This window comes from Lonchura striata, chromosome 1, assembly GCF_046129695.1.
Source record: "Lonchura striata isolate bLonStr1 chromosome 1, bLonStr1.mat, whole genome shotgun sequence".
NCBI lineage: Eukaryota > Metazoa > Chordata > Aves > Passeriformes > Estrildidae > Lonchura > Lonchura striata.
The window spans coordinates 32,271,406-32,292,346 of NC_134603.1; the positions used below are offsets into that span (position 1 = coordinate 32,271,406).

At 37.0% G+C, this 20,941-nt stretch overlaps 1 protein-coding gene across 5 annotated transcripts in view; it reads left to right on the forward strand.

The window, feature by feature from the left end:
- STAU2 (staufen double-stranded RNA binding protein 2) overlaps positions 1 to 20,941 on the forward strand; it is a 169,313-nt gene that overhangs the window by 16,511 nt on the left and 131,861 nt on the right. For 3 of the 5 annotated variants that reach the window (XM_021530598.2, XM_021530601.2, XM_021530599.3), the window contains exons 2-5: positions 3,027 to 3,234; positions 4,301 to 4,446; positions 9,040 to 9,199; positions 11,498 to 11,633. In XM_021530598.2, the coding sequence (XP_021386273.1) occupies positions 3,036 to 3,234; positions 4,301 to 4,446; positions 9,040 to 9,199; positions 11,498 to 11,633 (641 nt within the window). In that variant the 5' untranslated portion in view covers positions 3,027 to 3,035. The remainder of the gene's footprint in view (positions 1 to 3,026; positions 3,235 to 4,300; positions 4,447 to 9,039; positions 9,200 to 11,497; positions 11,634 to 20,941) is intronic. The other 2 variants (XM_021530600.2, XM_077783200.1) reach the window with 1 other exon arrangement.

Below are 20,941 nucleotides of genomic sequence, written 5' to 3' on the forward strand. Positions count from 1 at the left end.
TCCTAGATATGAATTGGGTAACGACCACCTGAAATGGGTGTGTGGAGACTATTCTAATTGTAATCTTAATTCTTGTAATCTTAGTATCCTAAATGAACTATCACTTTTGTATATGTCAGATTTTTCAAAAATATCTGCATAGAAGATGTAAAAATATTTTGATTATATAACTTTATTTAATCTCTGACCAGCTTAGTGAAATCTCTCTCCCCCAAGTCCTACATTTTATGTAGCCATGTATTTTATTATATTTGTGCTTGTGGCTGGAAGGCCCCAAAATGTTTTGGCTTCACTGTTTATGAAACAGTATAACATTGGTGTATATATGTAAAAAATGTACAGAAAAGGTGGAACACAGAGTTTTTGTCATCTTTTGTCATGACATCAAAGATTGACTGCCTGGTAGTGTGAAAATGACATGCCATCACTATATCAACTGTATTCTTTCTTTCTCTCTCTAGTAATGGATTTTTAGAACTGATTACAAATTTATTATCTCCATATCTCATCTGCTTAAGAGTTAGTCCCTACAGTTATATTACTGCCTGGGCATCTTTGCTTATACAGATTACAGTTACAGTTTCTTCTAGAAGTTCTGCAGCTTAAAAAAACAAAACTACCCAGCACCTAATATGTTATGAGAAATTCTGATTTTAGAATTTAATTTTTATGTACTTTACTTTTAGTGTCTTTTTTTTCCCTAAACCTTGTCTTGCTCATTTTTGTAGTTCCTCAATACTATTCTTAAACTGATTATTCTTGTTTTATTCTTAATAGGAAATGATCCCTCCCACAATTTCTCCCTGTAGAATATCAGTATTGTAGAACATAATATTTTATTTGTTTATTAGTAAGTTCTGCTTTCATGAAGAATAAACTTTTAAATTACTGGAAGTTGAAGTGGTAATTCACAACTGGCAGGGCTCAAGACCAGGTATTCAGTAGTATTTCATGCAGTATCATGTGAATGATGCCTTTCTCATACTCATGTTTGTAAGGATAAAATGCCGTAAATACTGTGAGTTTCTTAAACTTCAATTACTGTGTTGATATTTCCGGTTATATTGGTTTCATTTAAAATATGTTTAAGATATAAAGCCTGATTCTGCCATCATTGAATTTAATGCTTACAATTAAGAATATTCAATTAATTCCTGTTTATACTAATGTATTTAAAATCAGAAGCAGACATTTGTGTACCAAAGACTTCTATAATTTTACACTTCTTAGTCTTTAAGTTAGGCCTTTCTAACAGTACTGCTGTTTTGTATGGCCTTTGCTGTGAAGTTATAGTAGGATTTTTAAAGTATGAATTTAGTACATATTTTTGAACACAGCTAACTGCATATGTATATGTTAAATCTGTTGCTATTAGTATCTTAACGAAGATACTTATGAAAAGGGCAGGTGATGGCACCTCAGTTTTATTTTTTTTTCTACTTTTGCCTTTTCAGAGACTTAAATTAATTATCTGTCTTTCCTCAGTAATAAAAATAGCATTCTGGTCTGAACCTCTTCTCCAAAGCACAGAGTCACACTAATAGGATTTATTATTTTCATTATATTAGTGCAACTGTGTTAAAGTACTTGTACTCCAAGGTGTAATGAGCAATTTGGGATCTTAATCCAGCAATACTGTCCCTCTGAGTAAATACTTGGATATTTTAAATGGATTGGGGAGCGGGGGCAAAAATATGGATGGTAATCAAAATTTTTATATAGGTTATTCATTTCAGTAAGCCTTCCGTTAGAAAATTTCAGGTGTTGAATGGGTTTGTTTGGGGTTTTTTTTAGACAGGGAGAGAGAATTCTCCCATCAGAAGGAGCAAACAGCTTGGTGTTAAGCTTGTGAATGGTGAGAGCTGAACCCCTGCGCTGCTTTAGCCAGCAGGACCAGAGCAGCTGCTGGGAGAAGTCCCAGTTGTCCAGGCCACTTGTTGGCTCTCACAGGTTTTGTCTCTCTATCTGCTTTGTACAGATCAGCTCATGTGTATGAACCCCAAATAATACAGTCTATGTACATATTAGTGAGTACAATATATCAACCTGCTCCTTATGGGACAGGAGAAGCCCAAACCTTTTTCCCAGATGACTGACAATGACTGGTTTCTCTCTTAATTGAATGGATTACCTGGGATGCCTGCAGGTCTTTAAACTGCTCCTGCATAGTTTTTGCAGCAGCAGGAGTTTTCAGCTAGTAGCCCAAATTTTGCCAAGGAGCATACTCCAGTGAATAATATAGAGTGGTGCCCTAACCCTGGTTTGTTTATGCATGTAGACCTAGCCTGAGAACAGGTATGGGCAATAAAGAAACTAATTTGGGCAGATGAAGAGATAATTAGTACCTGGCATATTCCAGGTAAATGTTTTAGCTATTGGGTTAAAGGCTAGTTTAGGAAATCATGGTACCTCTGACAGTAATTTTGAAGTACTTCACCTGTTGACTGAATAAGCAGTGATTTTTTGTAAAGAACTCACATCATTGGTCAGGGTTTTTTTTGCTTGTTTGTTTCTTATTTTGTTCCTTTTTTTTTCCCCTCTCTTTTCTAGTTTTGTACCAGGCCAAAAAAATTATTGGGATTTTCTCTTGTGGCCTTATTTTATACATAAGGTGCACTTTACTGGAGAAACAATGGCAAAAGTTTGCAAGTTTGCTATGGCAGTTGGTTGCAAAGTTATCCTGTCTTGAAGATACTGGCAAGTGCTTATCTCATCTGCAGAATAATTGTGTAGAATTTAATTCTAGAATAGTAATTCTTCCTTCTAGATTTCAGGCAGGGTGACCCTAGCATTGAAAAGCAGAACCTGGAGCCAAGGTATGTGGATTCTTCTCCAGGGATGTTCTTTGGCTCTGAGCTCTGTTTCTCTGTGCTTCCATTTGGAAGTAATGTTAGCAGAGGCATGACTTTTGTGGACAGTTTTGTGACCTGGATCCATGAGCAAAAAAGGAGTGTTGCTTATACCACTGTAGTCATTGGACATTCAAAATACAGAGTGCTCTGCTGATAACAATGTACTTATTGCAGTGACAGGCAATGGCACAAGTTAAAATGCAGACTACAGCAAACCTGTCTGGACCCACCATGGCCCCTGTGGTGCTACCCCTTCCAGTTACAGCTACAAATACACTGAGTCTGCCATCCTCAATGAATGGATCCATTTCAGAATCAGCTGCCAGCTGTAGCAGTCCTACTGCCAACCTTGTGGATCCCACATCTTTGATCAACTCACCAGGTAAGCTGGTCCAGATGTATTTTCTTTGGTGTTCAAATTAATCTTTTTGATGACTTGTTAATTAAAAAAAATAATTAGGTCTTAAAGAGGATTAAAATAAAGGAGAAAACTCATGTAGAAAAATGTTTTCACTAAATAAACTGTTTATTAAGATTAGTTTCTTTATTGAGCTCAGATTTGGAGTGAAGTTTTAATCAATGATATAAAAGCTCAGGAAAGAATATGTCTATTTTGTCAAATTCTCAGTGTATCTTTTATAGAGAAGTTTTAGTGGGACAGGAAGGTCTCCAAGTTTATTTCTCTTCCCTAGAACAGAATGTCTTCTGAATGCTTGGCAGTATTTGGTGTTTCCTTTGTGGCCCAATAAATGCTGTAGTTTCTATGCTGAACTAGGTATAAAATGCAGAAGTGTTGTCCTAACAATTTAAGCAAGAAGTGACAATGTGTGTGTGTTAGGGATAAATACAAATAAATTTCAAAAAACCCACAGAAAGTAAAACAGTCTAAAGAAAGCAGAACTAAATCCTTAAAGGGGGAGGTGTTCTATGGGAGTGTTCTGAGAGTGATGTCAGTATTGTGAGAAAAGTCTAAAACTCTGGGAAGAAGCTGGCAGAAACAACTGGGCACTGCAGGGTTTCATCTACTGTATTTGTTTCATAACTCCTATGCTACCCACTTCTGCTTCAAAGAGTGGAAAAACTCAGAATTTTCAATTCTGAAAGAGTAGTCAACTCCAGGAACCAGTATACTCCTGACAGTAAACTTTGGTGACATAGATGGTGACATAGAAAATATAGAATATGAATGTGCTCTCCTGCACTGTCATCTTTCATAAAGACATTTTGGGAAGAAATAGTTTTGGGGCTTTTTTAATTGCATGTAATCAATAGTTGTTATTGTGAACTACATAGTCTCGTGTGATGAATATATAAATGCTATTTAAACTTTGTATTTAGCATATATGCAAAAGTTGTGGTTAGCCAAAGTATTTCCTTTTTTAAGCATGCTGCTGTTGCAAAGCTTTGTGAAGTTGTGAAGAGTACATTTCTCCACAAAAACTTTACAGACTCTTTATTTACAGCTCCTCTCCAAGATAACATGGCAAACCCCAAAGAGAAAACTCCAATGTGTCTGGTAAATGAGTTAGCCCGTTTCAATAGAATTCAACCCCAGTATAAGCTTCTGAATGAAAGAGGGCCTGCTCATGCCAAGGTAAGGTCACAGTTCCAGGTGATGAGCCATACCTTACATGCTGAACAGATATCATGGTTTGGACAAATGTGCTTGTCAAACCCAGCTACATTTCTAGTGTAAGGGCTTTCTCTTCCTGTTCTTTATTTTACTGCTCTTTTATGTTACACTTTCCAAAAGTAAGCCTGTGTTTCTGTTACAGAAGCCCTGTAGATAATTTTGTACTTTACTTTGTCTCTCATCTTTGAATTTACATTTGCTGATCTTTATATAGAACTTATGAAGGTCTTTTCAGGGTATCACCATCCTTCCTTAATCTTTCTGGGGCATTTGCTTTTTAGGCTGCATGAGTCTTTCTCTGCAGTCAGCATGCTTCTGATAACTACCTCTCCATTTGTTTCATGGTAATACAGGCGATGGCAAATTTGTGACGTTTTTTAAAGTGCTTATTGATGCAATTTTTTGTCCATGAAGTTGATAGTCTATCTTTGAGTCTTGCTTTCTAGGGCACAAACTTTTTTGTTGTGCAACTTTACAATGTATGGTTATGCTAAAACTCATAATGTGATTATAACATGTAAGTTTCTAGTGATTTGACAGCTAATTCTGGCCACCTCATAGATGGATGTCCAACTTAATAAGTAAAAATTAGGATGCTTTCAGATGATGGGGAATACAGAGGAATATCCTCATGGTATTTTTTGGATATAATTTTGAATTTCCTCCCTACTTAGGAGCAAACTGGGGAAGGAAAAAAAATCCTAGAAAAGTCTGAGCGAGACACTGGCATATTTAGTAGCTGTTTTGTACATAGTATTTCTGGAGTGGCCAAATCACATGAGGCAGCAGGGCCAGGGTGTAGATTAGTAACAGTTTCAGCTCCTCATGGGCTGTCTCTGCCCTTGCCTCTTGTTCCTGTGTTGCACACTATGTTGCCAGATACTGCAGAACTGATGCAAATCACTGACCTTCAGCTTCGCTGGCTGGCGATGCTGAACGTGTTACAGTGGTGGAAATGATGTCAGCAGGTGCGAGGCTGCTTTTAGCATCCCTCGTTGCAAATGGAAATTGAAGTGCTCTTCCTCTTCCTGGAGGCATTTGGCACCACAGGGTACACTGACTGGTTGGTTTTAGGTTGCAGCATATTAAATTTGTTGGGCTTTCTGTAACTTTTCACTATTGTGTTTATTGTGTTACCTTTTTTTCCATTTCTGTGAAAAAATAATTGCTGTGGTTATGGTGTGGTTTTGGCTGTTTACATTTCTCAGCAATAAGGAGATTTGAGTTATATGACATTCATATTATGCTTAAAATTTTAGTAGGATAAGAAATTGTTCACAGGTGGAAGGGGGCACCCTTCTCCCAAGCAATTGGCAACAGGATAAGAGGACATAACCAAAACTGTGCCAGGGGTAGTTCACTTTGGACATAATGAAAAATCTTTTGACTGAGAGGGTGGTTAAGCATTGGAATGGACTGCCCAGAGAGGTGATGGAATAGCCATCCCTGGAGGTTTTCAAGAAATGACTGGACATGGCACTTAGTACTACAGTTCGTATGGTGTAGTGGTGTTTGGTCAAGGTTTGGACTCACTAATCTTAGAGGTCTTTTCCAACTTTATTGATTCTATGATATATTTGTTATTACTTTTAAAGGAGTTGATATCAGTGAAATGACTTAAGTCTGCATTACCTGCACTTCTGAAATCCAGACTTTCATTGACTTTCTTAATTTTTCAGTTTTTCAGTTTACCTCGTTCTTTTCATTGTGCTCATAGTGGTAAAAAAACCAGTTATGTGCTTTATAGACTCGGAAGGATATTACATCTAATTTTGATCTGTGTTGTGAGATAAAAAAAGAGACATGAATGAAGAACAAGGGTGATATTAATAAGATTATGCAGGTTTTGACCTATGAAAAACAAAGAAAGAGATAGAATTTATTATGACTCTCTTAGCAGTTTAGTATCATGTCTTGCTAATAATATGATTATATACTTGACAGAATATGTGAAACAGACCTGAATCTGTCCTGGGAGGCATGACCTGAAGGATGTAGTGCTGCTGTTGCTCTTGGCCCTTCAAGGACCTTCTCATATTGCTTTGATCCTACACATACTTGGTTCCTGACCACTAGTGGTTTTCACAATTTTCAGACATGTTCTACAAGATAGCTGTCTGTGTCATGACCACAAATGCTAGTAACTTCTTATACCCTTTTTTCTAGTTGTCTCTGGAAAATAAGTTTAGACAATTGGGGTGAAATGGAAAACTAGAAACAGTGCACTTGGGAGAGAAGGGGTTCTTCCTAACACCGCAGTTAGGGTTTCTAGAAGTCTGCCCTCCAGGTGGATTCTTTATCATAAGAAAAATCAGAAAGTCTTTGTTAGCATAAATGACATTTTGGAGTACGTAAGTCAGATTGATCATGTCTTCTGTCCTTCCATGTCAGTGTCATTTTAGGACACAAAGGAATAGTGTCAAAAGAAAGTGGGTGATGGTACAGAAAAGAGGGAAAGGGGTGGGGGATGTAGCACTTCAAAAACTGGGAAGGAGGATAGAAGGTTTTGCACAGAAGAAGTGAGGAGTAAAGAGTTGTCAGAGCTTAGAGAGACTGACCTTACAAGCACAGCAGAATGGAAACAAGCACAAGTGTGGTGGCCTTTGCCTTTCTGCTCTCTGGACATCAGGTAAATTATGTTGGGTGTAAGGAATAGAAATTTCCTCAGGTGAGAAATGTCTCTCAGTCAATAGCAGAACTGTTAGCTCTGGTATTCCAGGACTAGAATGTTCCACTGTCTGCTCTAGAATTTGGATTAGGAAGGTTTATTCCTTTAATAAAGGAGTAAGCTTAATTCTATGTGTAGGTTTTTGCAGGAGTTTTTTTGGAAGATGTGTTAAGTGAGAAGGTGCTCTGACTGGCAGAAATTTACTGAGCAAGCACTTTATCATCTGGAGTTCCTATTTATTGCTCTAAGCACTAAGAGTTATAGGTAGATAAGTAACCATTATTAATCATATTTTCATTTAAATTTGGGACTTTCTTCCTCCTATAAAAATACTATACTGATAGTTTCTTGAAAAATCCAGATTCAGGTATCAAATTTCAACTTTTTAGTAATAAGGATATATGTTTGTAGGTAATTTTTATAATTATGGGTATTTAGCTCTAATACCCATCTTATCTTTCAGATGGGGGTAGGAGTAAGGTTTGATAGAGTGTAAAATTAAGACACTATTTCTCTTTTTCTTCCATGAGGAAATTGTTATGACTGCTGTGGCAAAAACAACATGGCAATAAGAGCTGTGATACAGGGACTTGCATTGTGCTTCTGAAAATTACAGTAGGCCAAAACTCAAGGCTGTAATTAAGACACCAGTATGTATTTATAACAGTCAGTTTGAATGCAGTATGTGCATGTGCAGAGGGCTGAGTTGGGAGACACATACATACTTGTGTTCAAATGGTTGTTTGCAAGTACTTGCTAAAAAAATTTATATGTAAAGGCAGATTTAAAGGCTGCCCACCGTATTAATCTCTAAAAGCCTGGTCCTGAATCTATCAAGTTTAAATAAGTTTAAAAATTCGAGAGCTGTCAAAATTAAAATTTTACTTTATATACTTCTCATACTAATATGTAGATCTTTTTTTCTTTGACTCAAGTAAGTTAGTCTGTTTTCTGAGGTAGGTGATTCTTAGTTTACTGTGTGTATCTGACTATTAAGTCCTGCCTTTTATCTAGGAATTATATGGCAAATATATTGAGTTTCTAGCTTTTCTCCCCTTGCTCTCAGATGCTCAAATTTAAACAGAACATTTATGTATCATACAGAAGATAGACTCTATCTAATATCTTAAACATGCATTGAGTTTTATCTGCACAATTTACACAGCATGGATGCTTGAAATAGCCCTCTATCAGAATTTGAAAAATATGATTTTTATCAGTTAGTCCATTTTTGAACTCTGGATTTTTACAGTTCCTGTCCTCAGTATAGATCTTACATTAAGAACTGCAGTTTCATTAGAAAAGATAATAATTATTTTGCTTCTTACTTTATCTTTTTGAACGTGCTTGAGTTGTGACTCTGCCCTAACAAAAGGCATTACTTTTAGAAATCTGGGTGAGAAATTAATTCACTCTGTAAAACTATCTGGGCCAAATTCTCTGCTGCCTTGAGAAGGGTGTAGTAATTTATATTCATTCATAATCATTAAAAAATTGATTTTGTTTTCATAGCATGTTTAGTATTTGTTTTCTACAAGTAAGGTGACTAAACATACTCAAATAGATGAAGAAATGTGTTCATAGCTGACCTATACAGAATCTTCCAAGAGCAGAGGATCAGTTTGATGTTATTCTTGGTTCAAATATTATTTTGTTCTTTGATAATTGACATTACCATTACACTATTTTACTTTGTGATTTGAAAGGCCAAATGTTGCTCACTGATAAGGTCTCACTGATCTCTGGAAGAATCAGATGCGTTATCTGGGAATTGAATACAATGAAAAGAGAGAGTGGTTTCTTTTCAGACCTGGAAGCTTTTATACAGATTGTTCTAATCCACAGTGATAATCTTGCCAGTGTTTACCTGTTCTTTGTCTTTGAAGATGTTCACAGTGCAGCTGACTCTTGGAGAACAGACCTGGGAAGCTGAAGGAAGCAGTATTAAAAAGGCCCAACATGCTGCTGCTAGCAAAGCATTGAATGAAACTACCCTTCCCAAGCCAACGCCTAGACCACCCAAAAACAATGTAAACAATAATCCAGGTATGATATTTTCCTCTGAGTGTTAGATCTTGTTGAAGTGTTGGTACATTATAGCACTAAATAAGTAATTTTAACAAGATAATTAAATTTCCAGGATGAAAACATAGCTATAGTATGATTGGTTAATGCAGAACCTCTAGTAAGCTTTCATGGAAGAATTCTTAATGCACATACCTAAAATGGTTGAACTGTAAGGGAATATATTAATTAGGTAATGCTTAGATGTGTTCAAAGTGATGGTATGTGATCAATGATAAGCAGACAGGAGAAAACCAGACTGAATTAGCTAAAACACATTTCCCAAAGCATTCTTTTAGCTAACTTTTCAATGAAGTTGGAAATTTTATCCAGTCCAATCCTGTGAAATTGCATCTCTGGTGTAAACAAAAGGCTGGGATTTGGCATGAGAACTTTGACAGGTAATTTCCTGCATGCTGAGTTTTCCTTCAGAGCAGCCTGTGCTTTCAAAAAGCTTTCAGATGTCTTCAGAAACTTGTTTCAATAATAGAAAGAATGTATACTGGTGTCTTGCAGCCTTAATTTTGAGCTGTTACCTGCAAGTTCCCTTCAGTGCATGCGAAACCTTCTGAACTACACATCTCATGCACATGCTCAGTGATCTGTTCTGTCTTGATCAATAAAGAAAAAAAATCATAACTTCATTTCAGACTAATGTAAAGGAAATAAAGTGGTTAGAATATTTTCTCATTTTTATTTTTAAACAATCCTTTTCCCCGCTTTTTTTTCTGTTTTCTCTTTTCCCCCTTTAATTTCTGTCTGCCCCTCTCCCTCTTTTAAAAATGTATTCTTCAGCCACTTTCTTAAAATGAAGTAATTTTGCAGTTTATCTTCTCTGTGTTGAAAAGAGAAAAGCAGGAGCAAATTTCCTTTAGAACTTGTGAATATTTTCCTGAGCATTGGCCATGAAGGATTGTTTGAGAGTGGTGTGGTAGTGTTCTCTCACTCCTTTGGAGATCAGTACGTTGCCTCTCCAGACCCAGGACATTGGTTTTACCCTGTTTGCTTCACAGTCACTGTGACTGTGGCTGCTTAGAAAGCAGAAGGCTCAAATCTCTGTGAAAAGTGATCCTGAGTTTGGTTCTTGACATTGCAGAGTATTACTGAGTTTCTAGAGTTTTTTGTCTTTGAGCATAGTCTTAGATGGAAAATCTGATAACAAGAGGAATAGACTTTAAGAGAATTAATTTAAAATTTTATCACTTAACACTAATTTTTCTCCAAGAAAGGTGCATTGTATATGCACAGGTATCTTCTCATCAAAACGACATTTTGTATTTTTATTAAAAATTTGAATTCATAGTAATGTCTGGAAATTATAAGAATTGTTGTTGGTGTAAGTTTTTGATTAAGTGGCATAAACATTTTCATCATTTGGCATATAAATCTTCAATGTCAGACTGGAAAATTAATCATAGCTTTTTTAAGGGTAAATTTGTTTGGATCTCTCATGAAAATATTTTCAGAATATATGAATTTATTTTTATTGGAATAAAATTTACGTCATTTAGGATTCTCTTACAACAGTGTAAGTGGGGATTACTGTAGCTGAATGTTTTACCTAAGAAAAAAAAAGAAAGCTGGATGTAGCTTATTTGGCATTTTTGAAACCTTTCAAGTGGGCAAGTACTGGCTGCCTTCTATTTTTTTATTCTGTCACCAGTAGATGGCTGTAGTTGCACTGATTTCTAGGAGCTGTATGCTCAGCCTGTTAGATCACTCCTATGAGACCATTAGTTCTTAGACATAGTCTTAAGTTTTCATGTCTTGCAAATAAAACATTTTTTCTAACTTGTCAGATTCCTGAATGACTGCAGTACTGCCTGTTACTTCATGCTTCTTTCAAAGACACTCTGCTCTATTTGTGGTTTTATTTAATGGTATTCAGCAGAAAGACACATTATTCTATTATCTTTCTAGTTCTTTCAGGAAGTATCTAATGTATTATTAGGTACTTAGGAAAGATGAATAACCAGCCTGATTCTTACACTGACTTTTTCATTCATATGTGAAGGTTAATCCACTGAAACTGCATAGAAAATGCACTGAGATTTTTAAATGTTCTTTTTCATTGCTTGTAATTAAGTTGACATCTATATTGCCATCTTTTACAGAAATTGAAATGTTTTTTTAGTTGCATCTTTTTAATTTAAGTGTAAAAAAAAGTCGTGTAGGTCTCTCTTTATAGCTCAGTCCTGCTTGTGTGTTTTTCTGTATTTTTTCTGTATTTCTGGTTTAAGCACCTTACTTACACTGGTTTGTTTTTTTTTTTTTTTGCAGGCAGTATAACACCAACTGTGGAGCTGAATGGTCTGGCGATGAAAAGAGGAGAGCCTGCCATCTACAGGCCATTAGATCCAAAGCCAATCCCCAATTACAGAGCAAATTATAATTTCCGGGGCATGTACAATCAGAGGTTTGTACTCTTTCTGGTTTTTTTTTTTTTTTATCTTTATGTCCTAAATCTTCCTAAAATTTCTAGGTTATTTCAGAGTAAAAGGAAACTAAAAATTTTGTTAAGAAGAGTCTGCAGTCTTATTTAGAAACATGCATAATTATCTCCTAAAAGAGACAGGTGCCTTAAGCTCATCACAACGACTAAAGATGTCTGAAACTGCTTTTATTCTTTTGTAAGTGCATTAAAAAGCACATTACACAGCCATGGTAGTGAGGAAGAAGAGCATTGACTTCTGAGAGAGGTTTTGCTTTCTTTGCTGTCATATGATTAGAACCTGTGGCATCAAAAATGAAGCAATCTTTTCTTAGAAATTGAATATAAAATTGGAAGGAATGCATTTTGGTAACTGGCTTGAAACCATTTTCAAGTTTCTGGTTTTTTAACCATTCTCCTTGGTCAGCTATCTCAGTTCCTTAATCCTCAATGTTTATTTAGGAAAAATCCTTTATTTCACAGTTTAGAAACCTATATTCAGAACTATGTCAATTTGTAATCTGGAAAACTTCTTTCTCTGAGATAGGTTTTTTCCCCATTTTTCCATATTTGTCCCCAGAGGAACTGTATTAGATCAGGTCTTTTGAAGCTCCAAAAGTGAGACAAAATGTGATCTGTAATATAAGAAAAGACCAAACCAAAACAGGTCAGAAAGTTCTAATGACATGTTTTATCAGTGAAAATTTTTTTATTTTTAATAAATCTTGACTTGATGAATTTCATGTTCATTTTTGTGCATCTCATAATTGTCAAATGGATTGAGGGTTTGAACTCTGAAGGAGTGTTTTGGTTCAAAATTATTCTTCATTAGAAATTGAATTTATTGCAATGTTGAAAAATTAAGGAGTTTAAAAAAAACCAGCATTTCAAAAATGTCTAAGGAAAATATTTCAGTTTACGTAATTCTATTTTACTTTTCCCCAGACTTTTTAATTATGGTAATTTGGGAAGTGTAGGGTTTTAACACTTCATTCTGAGTAGGATTTTTTTTTTTTTTTTTTTTTTTTTTTTTTTTAAATTTGCTTGGCTGGTGGGTTGTGTTGTGTTATAACAACAATACCTAGAATTATAGAAGACCAAAAAAATCAAAATAACACGGAAGAAACCCTTTAATTACTGTGTGGAACAGTGCTTGATTTTTGTATCACTTGTCTTATATTTCTAGTCATTGCTTACCTGTGTGTCTATTTACATCCATCATGGTTTAAAAAGCTAATTATGGTGCTTGAAATGAGTTTGTTTAATATTTAGAAATCTTTCATTTATTTGAATTGCTTTTATTATGAGATTAACTTGACTAGCAGATATAACGCTATATTGGAAAAAATGAAAGCTAGTTAAAGGCATAAAATCTGGAGTTCTGGAATCTGAACTTAATTATGGAAAGGTATTGGTGGAAATAGAACATCAAAACACTCAGCAGTTGCTAACTCTTAATATTTATTTTCATAGAAAATGATTAGTGTGTCTAGATCAATTTATAAGTTTGCTTCTTTGGAAACTTTCTTTCATGAGAGCCATGTTTTGGTGTTAGGGTAAAATGATACATGAAGGTTATTTTTCTGGGCACATTAGGTAGCCAAGGCCACTTGATTTTTCTGATCACAAAACAAACAGGCTAAGTGGGACAGAAGGCCACAATTTGTGCTTGCTTTTTAATTGTGCTTATTTGAGTGCAGTTACCCATGCAGAATAGCTAATAATACTGTGGTTAGTAAATTGAGTAATAACTAACAGTAAGTAGTAAATAACTGGACATACCTGTTTATCTGCATGAACACATACCCGCTGTGCACACGCCATGTACACACATGAATGCCAGAGCAAAGAGGAAGCAGAAAAATGATCTGTATAGTACTGTTGATGGACTACTCTGTTAGAAATAATTGTTCCTCGCCTTGTTTTGCATAAGGAGGTGCTGGCCCTTTATGATCAGAGTAAGAAAGGCACTTAGACTTTGTAAGGCATCATTTAAATGCTGTTTATTAGACCTGCTGGTTTCAGAAGTGGATATTACAGATAATCTTCCATACCTTCAGCTGCCTTGGGCCCTGAGCAGTGTGGCATTGACCAGGACTGTTTCCCACAGGCACCACAGCAGACCTCAGCCTCCGCAGAGACTAACCCCTCTTGGGTATTCACACTCTTACAGGACTTACAAGGAGACACCCTGTCAGGAATACTCAGGAATGATGGTACTGTGAAAACTTCATGCTGTGCTGTCAGATAAAGGCAGGGCCGTGCAGATGGTACCAAGGGGGAGCTGCCCAGGGGCCCATCTCTTGCCACAAGTCTGTCCTGTGGCCAAGGGGTTAGAGCAGCACAGCCCCGTCCTGTGCCCGTGCTGGGCACGGGCCCTGCAGCTCGGCACAGCCCGCATGGCTCAGCCTGGCTGTGCTGTGGGGCACTGGCTGTGATGGGCACGGTCCTGCACCTCATCCTGTCAGCATCCTGGGCACCTCCTACTCACCCTCGCCACAGGCAGGCCTGGAGACACAGACTGGATCGTTTACAATAGCCAGTGAGGTCTGAAATGTGAAGCATATGATGCAGCACTGTGTTATGTTCCTGTGGTATAATATGTTACATTTATTTTCTTCTACTGCCACATTGTATTTAGCATTCACTTGCTGATTTTTGGGAATAGGGTAGTGGAATAGAAGTACTGCTGAAGTACCCAAGTAAATGCAGACTATATAGACAGTTAAAAACAAGATATGAGAATTAACGTAGATAATATGCTACATTATTTTTCTTCATTTTTATTAGTTTCTGACTGTAGGTTATTTTCTGTTATTAAAAAAGATAAAAAATACATTAAAAATTGGAAGCTTTGTCTTTTTTACTGTGTCTGCATTCCCTTTACTGATCTCTGTTTAAAGAAATGTGCTTTTCAAATAGGTGAAGATACAGACAAAGATTAGGAGATTGCATTAGGGAAACTCTGATACTGGAAAGACTAATGTCTCGAGGAAAAAATAGATTATTAAGTTCATTCCAGGGCATATCTCTATACCAGTAAAGTCTAGTGTTTCAAGTTGCACAAAAGATCCTTTTCAGTACCTCATAGAAACATGATCCGAGAGTTGCAATTCGTGTGCAAAGTTTACGGCTAGATTCCTGTCAGGCTAAGATGATTTATGTCAAAGTGGCAGTGATTCCTCCTCCTTCGTTTGTCCCTAGACTTTGTGTCCGTGAATATTTCCTGCCTTCAGCACTGGAAGTTGAGCTGCTCGGAAATGAATCAATTTTTCAGGGGAGAGGAAGGCAGAAGTTACTTATTGACTTACAACTACTGTACTTAGACATCTTCTTTTCTAGTCACACAGGAGCTTGTGCCTTCAGCAGAAAGGGATGGGTGTACTTGGAATGTAAGGGCAACTTAGGTTGATTTAAATGTGTGAAGGACTATTCTTTCACATGCTGTGGAGCATATTTATATGTGCAGTATGTTGAACAGAGGATGCTGAAATAGGTTTGTAAGGGGCCAACATCCATTTGCAAGGTCTGCAGCTGATGCCATAAATTTATAGTGATGGTGATAGCTATTTTCATAGGGAAAAGGAAAGCAAACTAGTTAGAGGATAAAAGGAAAAGGGGCAAGTTTTCCTAGCAGTCAGCATGGAAGGCAAGTGATGAGATGTCCCAAATGAGCATTCTTTACAGTTGTTCTCTTCAATGCAGCAAATGTTCTTAATAACACTTTCCCATAGTAATTCTATGGTTTTTATCAGGACATGTTCTACCTACCTGTTGTTCACAGTGCTGGTAGTGCTGCACCAGGGTTGGTGTTGGATACTGACTGTTTATAGAGCTTTGTGCATGCAAAACTCAGCATGGCAGGGAGCAAGACATTTAAGGCAGTGTTTAACACCGTGGTAAGGTCTTAGCTTTGTAAGTCTCTTCCTGTGCTGAGTTAGAAAGTACAGGGTAAGTCAGCTCCCCTCTTAGGGTAGCTAAGTAGATAAAACACAGTCCAGCTTGGAACTGGATGAGGTATGAATGTTTTCATGCTGACTCTTCACTCAAGATAGTGAATACAGTTCTGGCTAACTTGTTAACAGCATTGGGTAGTTGCCATTATACTGCATATTGTGACAGGGTGATGAAGTCTGTGTGAGGTGAGCTGAATCATATGAAGTTACCAGCTTAGGTCTCTGGTAGCTTGGGTATCTGTATACTACAGTTAATTTATTTCACAATGTAGATAACAACTTGGAGTCTTCTCTGGATTTTCTTTATTGAAGTAAAATACATGCAACTTTGGTAAAAGAAAGTTTGATGGCCTCTGATAAGGCAGCTTTTAAAAGAGTTGTCAGCTCTGAATCCAGCCATGTTAGACAACTTCTTATTTTGCAAAGATTTCTATATTCCTAAAAGAGATTGTAATAGAGGAAAATACTCTTTTGGCACTCAGAATTTACCAGTTTTATACAACCAATTTAAAAACTCACAGGTTGGAATTTCAAGCAATTTTGCATCAAAAGCACACTAAGACCTTCCAGTTCAAACTCTATGTTACAGAAAAGCTGAAAATGGTGAAGATTTCATTTTTATGGCTTCTTTAATCAAAGTGTTTTCCAGGCTGACTCTGGGGAAGGAGGTGCTGATGCTTTCAGGGCTGGGTTGCTAACTGATGTAGCTTGCGTGTTTGTCAGCACAGCATTTGGCAGGAGTCAGGAGAACTGGCACGCTACTCAGCACAGCCCAAGCCTTGAGACAGCAGGTCAGGTTTGAAAACTATTGGCAGAGCTGAGGACAAAACATGTGCTTGCTTTCATATCTGTAGCCATTGCTAGAACCCATACTCCCTCGCATCTCTGGCTTAAATGGAATTGGCTTAAACCATGTAAAAAAGAATTAAAAACATGGCTGTTTAAATTAGAGCAGTTAAACAATAAAATAAGGTATCAATTCTGATTACAGGGTTGTCCAACTCCCCTTGTTACCATTGAATGCTGGTTTGTTTTATTTTTTCCTTCAGTTAGAACTGAAGAGAGTATTCCTGAAGTTTAATTGTCCTGCAATACTTTCAATTATAGAATGTCTGTAAATTTATATCTTACAGATTTACCTAAACTAAGAGTTTTCAGCCAAGAAATAAAACCACTAGAAACTGAACAGCAGTTTTTGATGTTTTAGTTTAGAAAGTTGTATTAAAGAGCTCATAAAACCCAACCATTGTGTTTTGGGAGAATTCAGAAGTTGTTTTCTTAATATATAAAATTCCTTAATATGTGTCTCATCACAATCTAAAGAGCTTGAAAAATCTCTCTATATATATAAAAAATAGAGGTTTCAAAATTAAAAACACTTGTGAAATATAGGAACAAAGGGAGTACAAAACAATGACAAGCTAAAGAACGGAAATAAAGTAATTAAAGCAGTTTCTTGCTTGGTTTTTAGGAATTTGGGTGGTGTGATAGCTCTGCAAGGATGTCACGCAAAGTGGTGGTGACCCTAGGATAAACTACAGCTTCTGTGCACTTGGACAGTTTCTGCTGCACTGAGCCTTCATCGTGGTCTTGTGTAGGGCTGCTTGTTCCTGCATATACATTGTGTATTGCAGACTAAGGAGAAGACTATCCCCTTTCTCCTCAGAGCACGGGGGAGTGCAAAAACCCTTCCTCTTTTCCTCTTTTTTCATAGCTCCACCATTCTGAGCACATTTTTCTTTGATGTTAATCAATGCTTCTTTACAGTGCCCTTTGCAAGACCAGACTCAGAAAAATAAGGCAGCAGCATATCCTTGCCTCCTGTGGATCCAGCTCCACTGCCTGGTCACAAAGCACAGGCTATCACCCTACCTGAGTGTGTAGTGCCTACCTGCCAGGTAACCTGCTCGCCTGCTGGGTACTCAGTTGCTGCATGCAACTGTAGACTTCTCTGCTCCTGAAGTGATGTATACTAACCCTGTGGACCAGTGCCTAAATACTGAACAAACACTTTAAAAATGAGGGCTAATAAAAGAAAGCTTGAGGGTTGGTCTTTGGCCAACTACATCTGCAGCTGCTAGCTTCATAGTGAACTAACATGTTATCCAATCTAATGATCAAAGAGAGAGTAGACTCTGTGAGCACTGGATAAATTGCTAAAATTCTCAAGTCATATTTATAAAAGATTGTATGGTGAAAGAATGGAATAAAATGAAGAGCCTGTTTCTTTTATGAATGCTGACCTAAATATTTAATATGTGCATCAAAGGGTAAAGATTTGAGGGAAGTATTACTTGACATGAATGCTTAATAATGCAGTCTAAATTCTCACCAGGCTTAATTTGTTTTACGAAAGTTACATAGTCCTATGAGGGAAAAAAAAGGAAAATCTAGCCAGAAGAACAGCTGTAGACACCAAACTTGAAGTGTGTGGGTTGCAATGCAGGAGACAATGTAAAAATTATTGATAATGCCATCTCCAAAACTACACCTACAGTTATACAACCCTGTTACCTAATTTACAGAAAGAGAATGAAGTCTGGAATTTTCCTGAGCTTTAGATGTTCTCCTGTGCTGCTTGAGCACCCTGTTTAACCTTCTAGCAAAAGACTGTTCTCTGCATGGAGAGCCTCATCTGAGGCACAAATATTCCAGTGCATAATACAAAAGGTTGTTTGATCTGAAAGACTTCTATCGTATTGATTAGATTGGCCAGCAACCTGGAAAATGTAAAATTTAGATTAATCCATGCAGTAGTTTGTTTGTTACTCTAGGCACATGATTAGCTTATTATCTGTTGCTGAATTCCCATTATTGAGGTTTTTTGTTGGGGTTTGCTGCAGCAGAGGAGGATTTTATGCACAGCTGTGTGTAAAGCAGATTTTTTTTCCCAAGCAAATATGCTGTGGCAGATGTGGGACACTAAGTTGCCTAAACATAGGTCTCTAATGCCACTTGAGACATTGTAGGGTGTGTGAGACATCCACATGGTACCAATGGATTTAGCAGAAGACCTAGAGGAGACCTTTACTAGAGTGGCAGCGGAAGGTCAAGCAGAAGGTCAGGAAGGTCAGATACCCTAGAGCATTTCAAATGGCCCTGCATAGCTAAGTTTAGGCAATTGACAGAATCCCTAAAAGTGATGTTCAGTCATCGAAACATTTCATATAATGCACTAGAACTCCAGCTATTTGTGAGAAACTTGTCTGTTTCATGGGTCAGTTCTGTGTCACATCATGGGGATGTTTTAGGTACACGACTGCATCTCAAGCTGTGCTGTGTGCTTGTGTTTAGACAGCTAGGTGCAGTTCTTTAGGGTGCTGGTGGGATTTGGATCCAAGCTCAGATGCCTTTCGAATAGTCTCTGCCTGTGCATTAGAAAGTCTCAGTCTCCATTTATAACCAGTGGAAAAATTAGTCAGAACAATTCCTAGTCCAGAATTCTGTTTGTCATGCCTTAAGCTAGTTTGTCTATGTTTTGTATGGATCTCTCCAGAGCTTCACTTTTTTAACAACTTAGTTTCTACACATTAACTTAATACCTAAATTTAGGCATCTGATCCAGAGCTGAATCCTGCTCTGAGAAATAATCCTAAGAATGTTGATTTGCAATAATTTTGTGAGTGCTATAGTGGGAGTAATTTGACTGTCGCAGTGGAAGGACTGAAAAAAAGACAAAAATCTGTCCCCAGAGAGAAGTGAGAGAGAAAAGTATTAAAAGAACAAACTATTTAGGGACATATCTGGGTAACAGCAGTTTTGAGGATAGGCAGGCATGCAAGCACTGAAATGCTTTTGATTGAATAAAGTACTGTTTTGCTGCAAGAAGCTCTTTGGCTGTGGATACCAGTGCCCTTGCTCCCCACATGAAGTGAACCCTCAATTCTGGAGCTTGTTGTGTTGCACTGATTGCAGCAAACAAATCAACGGTTTGTGGGGGAGCAGTGTAGGGTGTCTCTGGGATTTTTACTTTGCTACAGTTGTCAGCTTCAGACCTTAGCTGTAGGGTACAACATTCTTCCCCCCAAAAAAGCCAGAATCAGAGGTGCTTTGCCTGCATTTCTAATCAATGTTGCAAAATTCTGTCCTTAAAATTTGTATTTTAAGGATTGGGAGGTGTGATGATAAAAATCTTTACTGAGGGACTTTGCAAAAACTCCTTTCTGCATTCCTCAAACTTCTCCCAGTAGTTTAGGAAAAAAAACCTTTGAAGAAATATTAAAAACTACTTGGAAATAGAAATTAAAAGTTAAAATAGGGTATATCGCCTTAAATATGCTATTATTTAATTCTGAACAACAGATATCAATTTCAAAGGATTAAAACTGGGAGGAAAAAACATAGTCCAAAGAATAATGCAAGTGATTGTTCAGATTTAATTGTTCAGCTAGAAATAGCTGATTTAGACCATTAGATGGCAGCATGAATTTGTACAATAATTTCTCAGCAAAAGCATTCTCAAAAAAAGTTGCCTTTTTCTATTTGGAAGCTTTTCAGGACTTTAAAATGTCATAATTCCAATACAAATCAATTAAAACCAGGTTTTCTGTCTCATAATTTTCTTCAGGTTTTCATCTTCTATAATAACTGAGGCTCTAATACAGTAGCTTCAATGGCAGTTTTCCTTTTTTATGTAAAGCTAGTGTGAGTAAAGGATGCCAGTTTGCCAGCAGTGACAATTAAATGTTTGGTTTATCTGCATAAAGTATGAATTCTGCATTTCATCATATTAATTCATTCCTCAGGCCTGACCTAAAAACATTTCCTTAAAGATAAGACTACAATTTGGCCATTTAACCTGCAGTCTATTTGTACTAAAGAAGCTTTCTGATTATTTGAACACCTATTTGCTTGTAAGGGACTGAGATTGCCAGCTGATGCTTAATTCAGTTGTGTACATTACCAGCTGAGCTAGGATTCATATCATACTTGAAGTGAAGCCTTGTACATCACCCTTTTATTTTCCCTGCCAGTGTATTGGCATTATGGTGTAATAATTCAGTCACAGACTTTCCAATTAACTCTTTGTGTTCATCTTCTGCTTGCTATATTTCACTTCCCCTGGCCAGTTCCCACTGGTTGCCTGCCTCCCACACAGACATATTGTTACAAGAAAAGTGTTGCGTACAGCTGTGCTAAGATTTTTCTTTGCTAGTATCTGTTTCTAGGAAAGGAAAAAGGAGAAAGTCCATTTCCTGTTAGTTTAAAACAGCAGAAACATCTGTTTGTCTTAAGATAGTTTTCCCAAAAGAACAGTGGCAAGGGACCTTGCAGGTGATGAGCTTTGCCATTGCCAGTAGCTATCAGTTTAGACAATAGTGATTATATGGTTGGTTT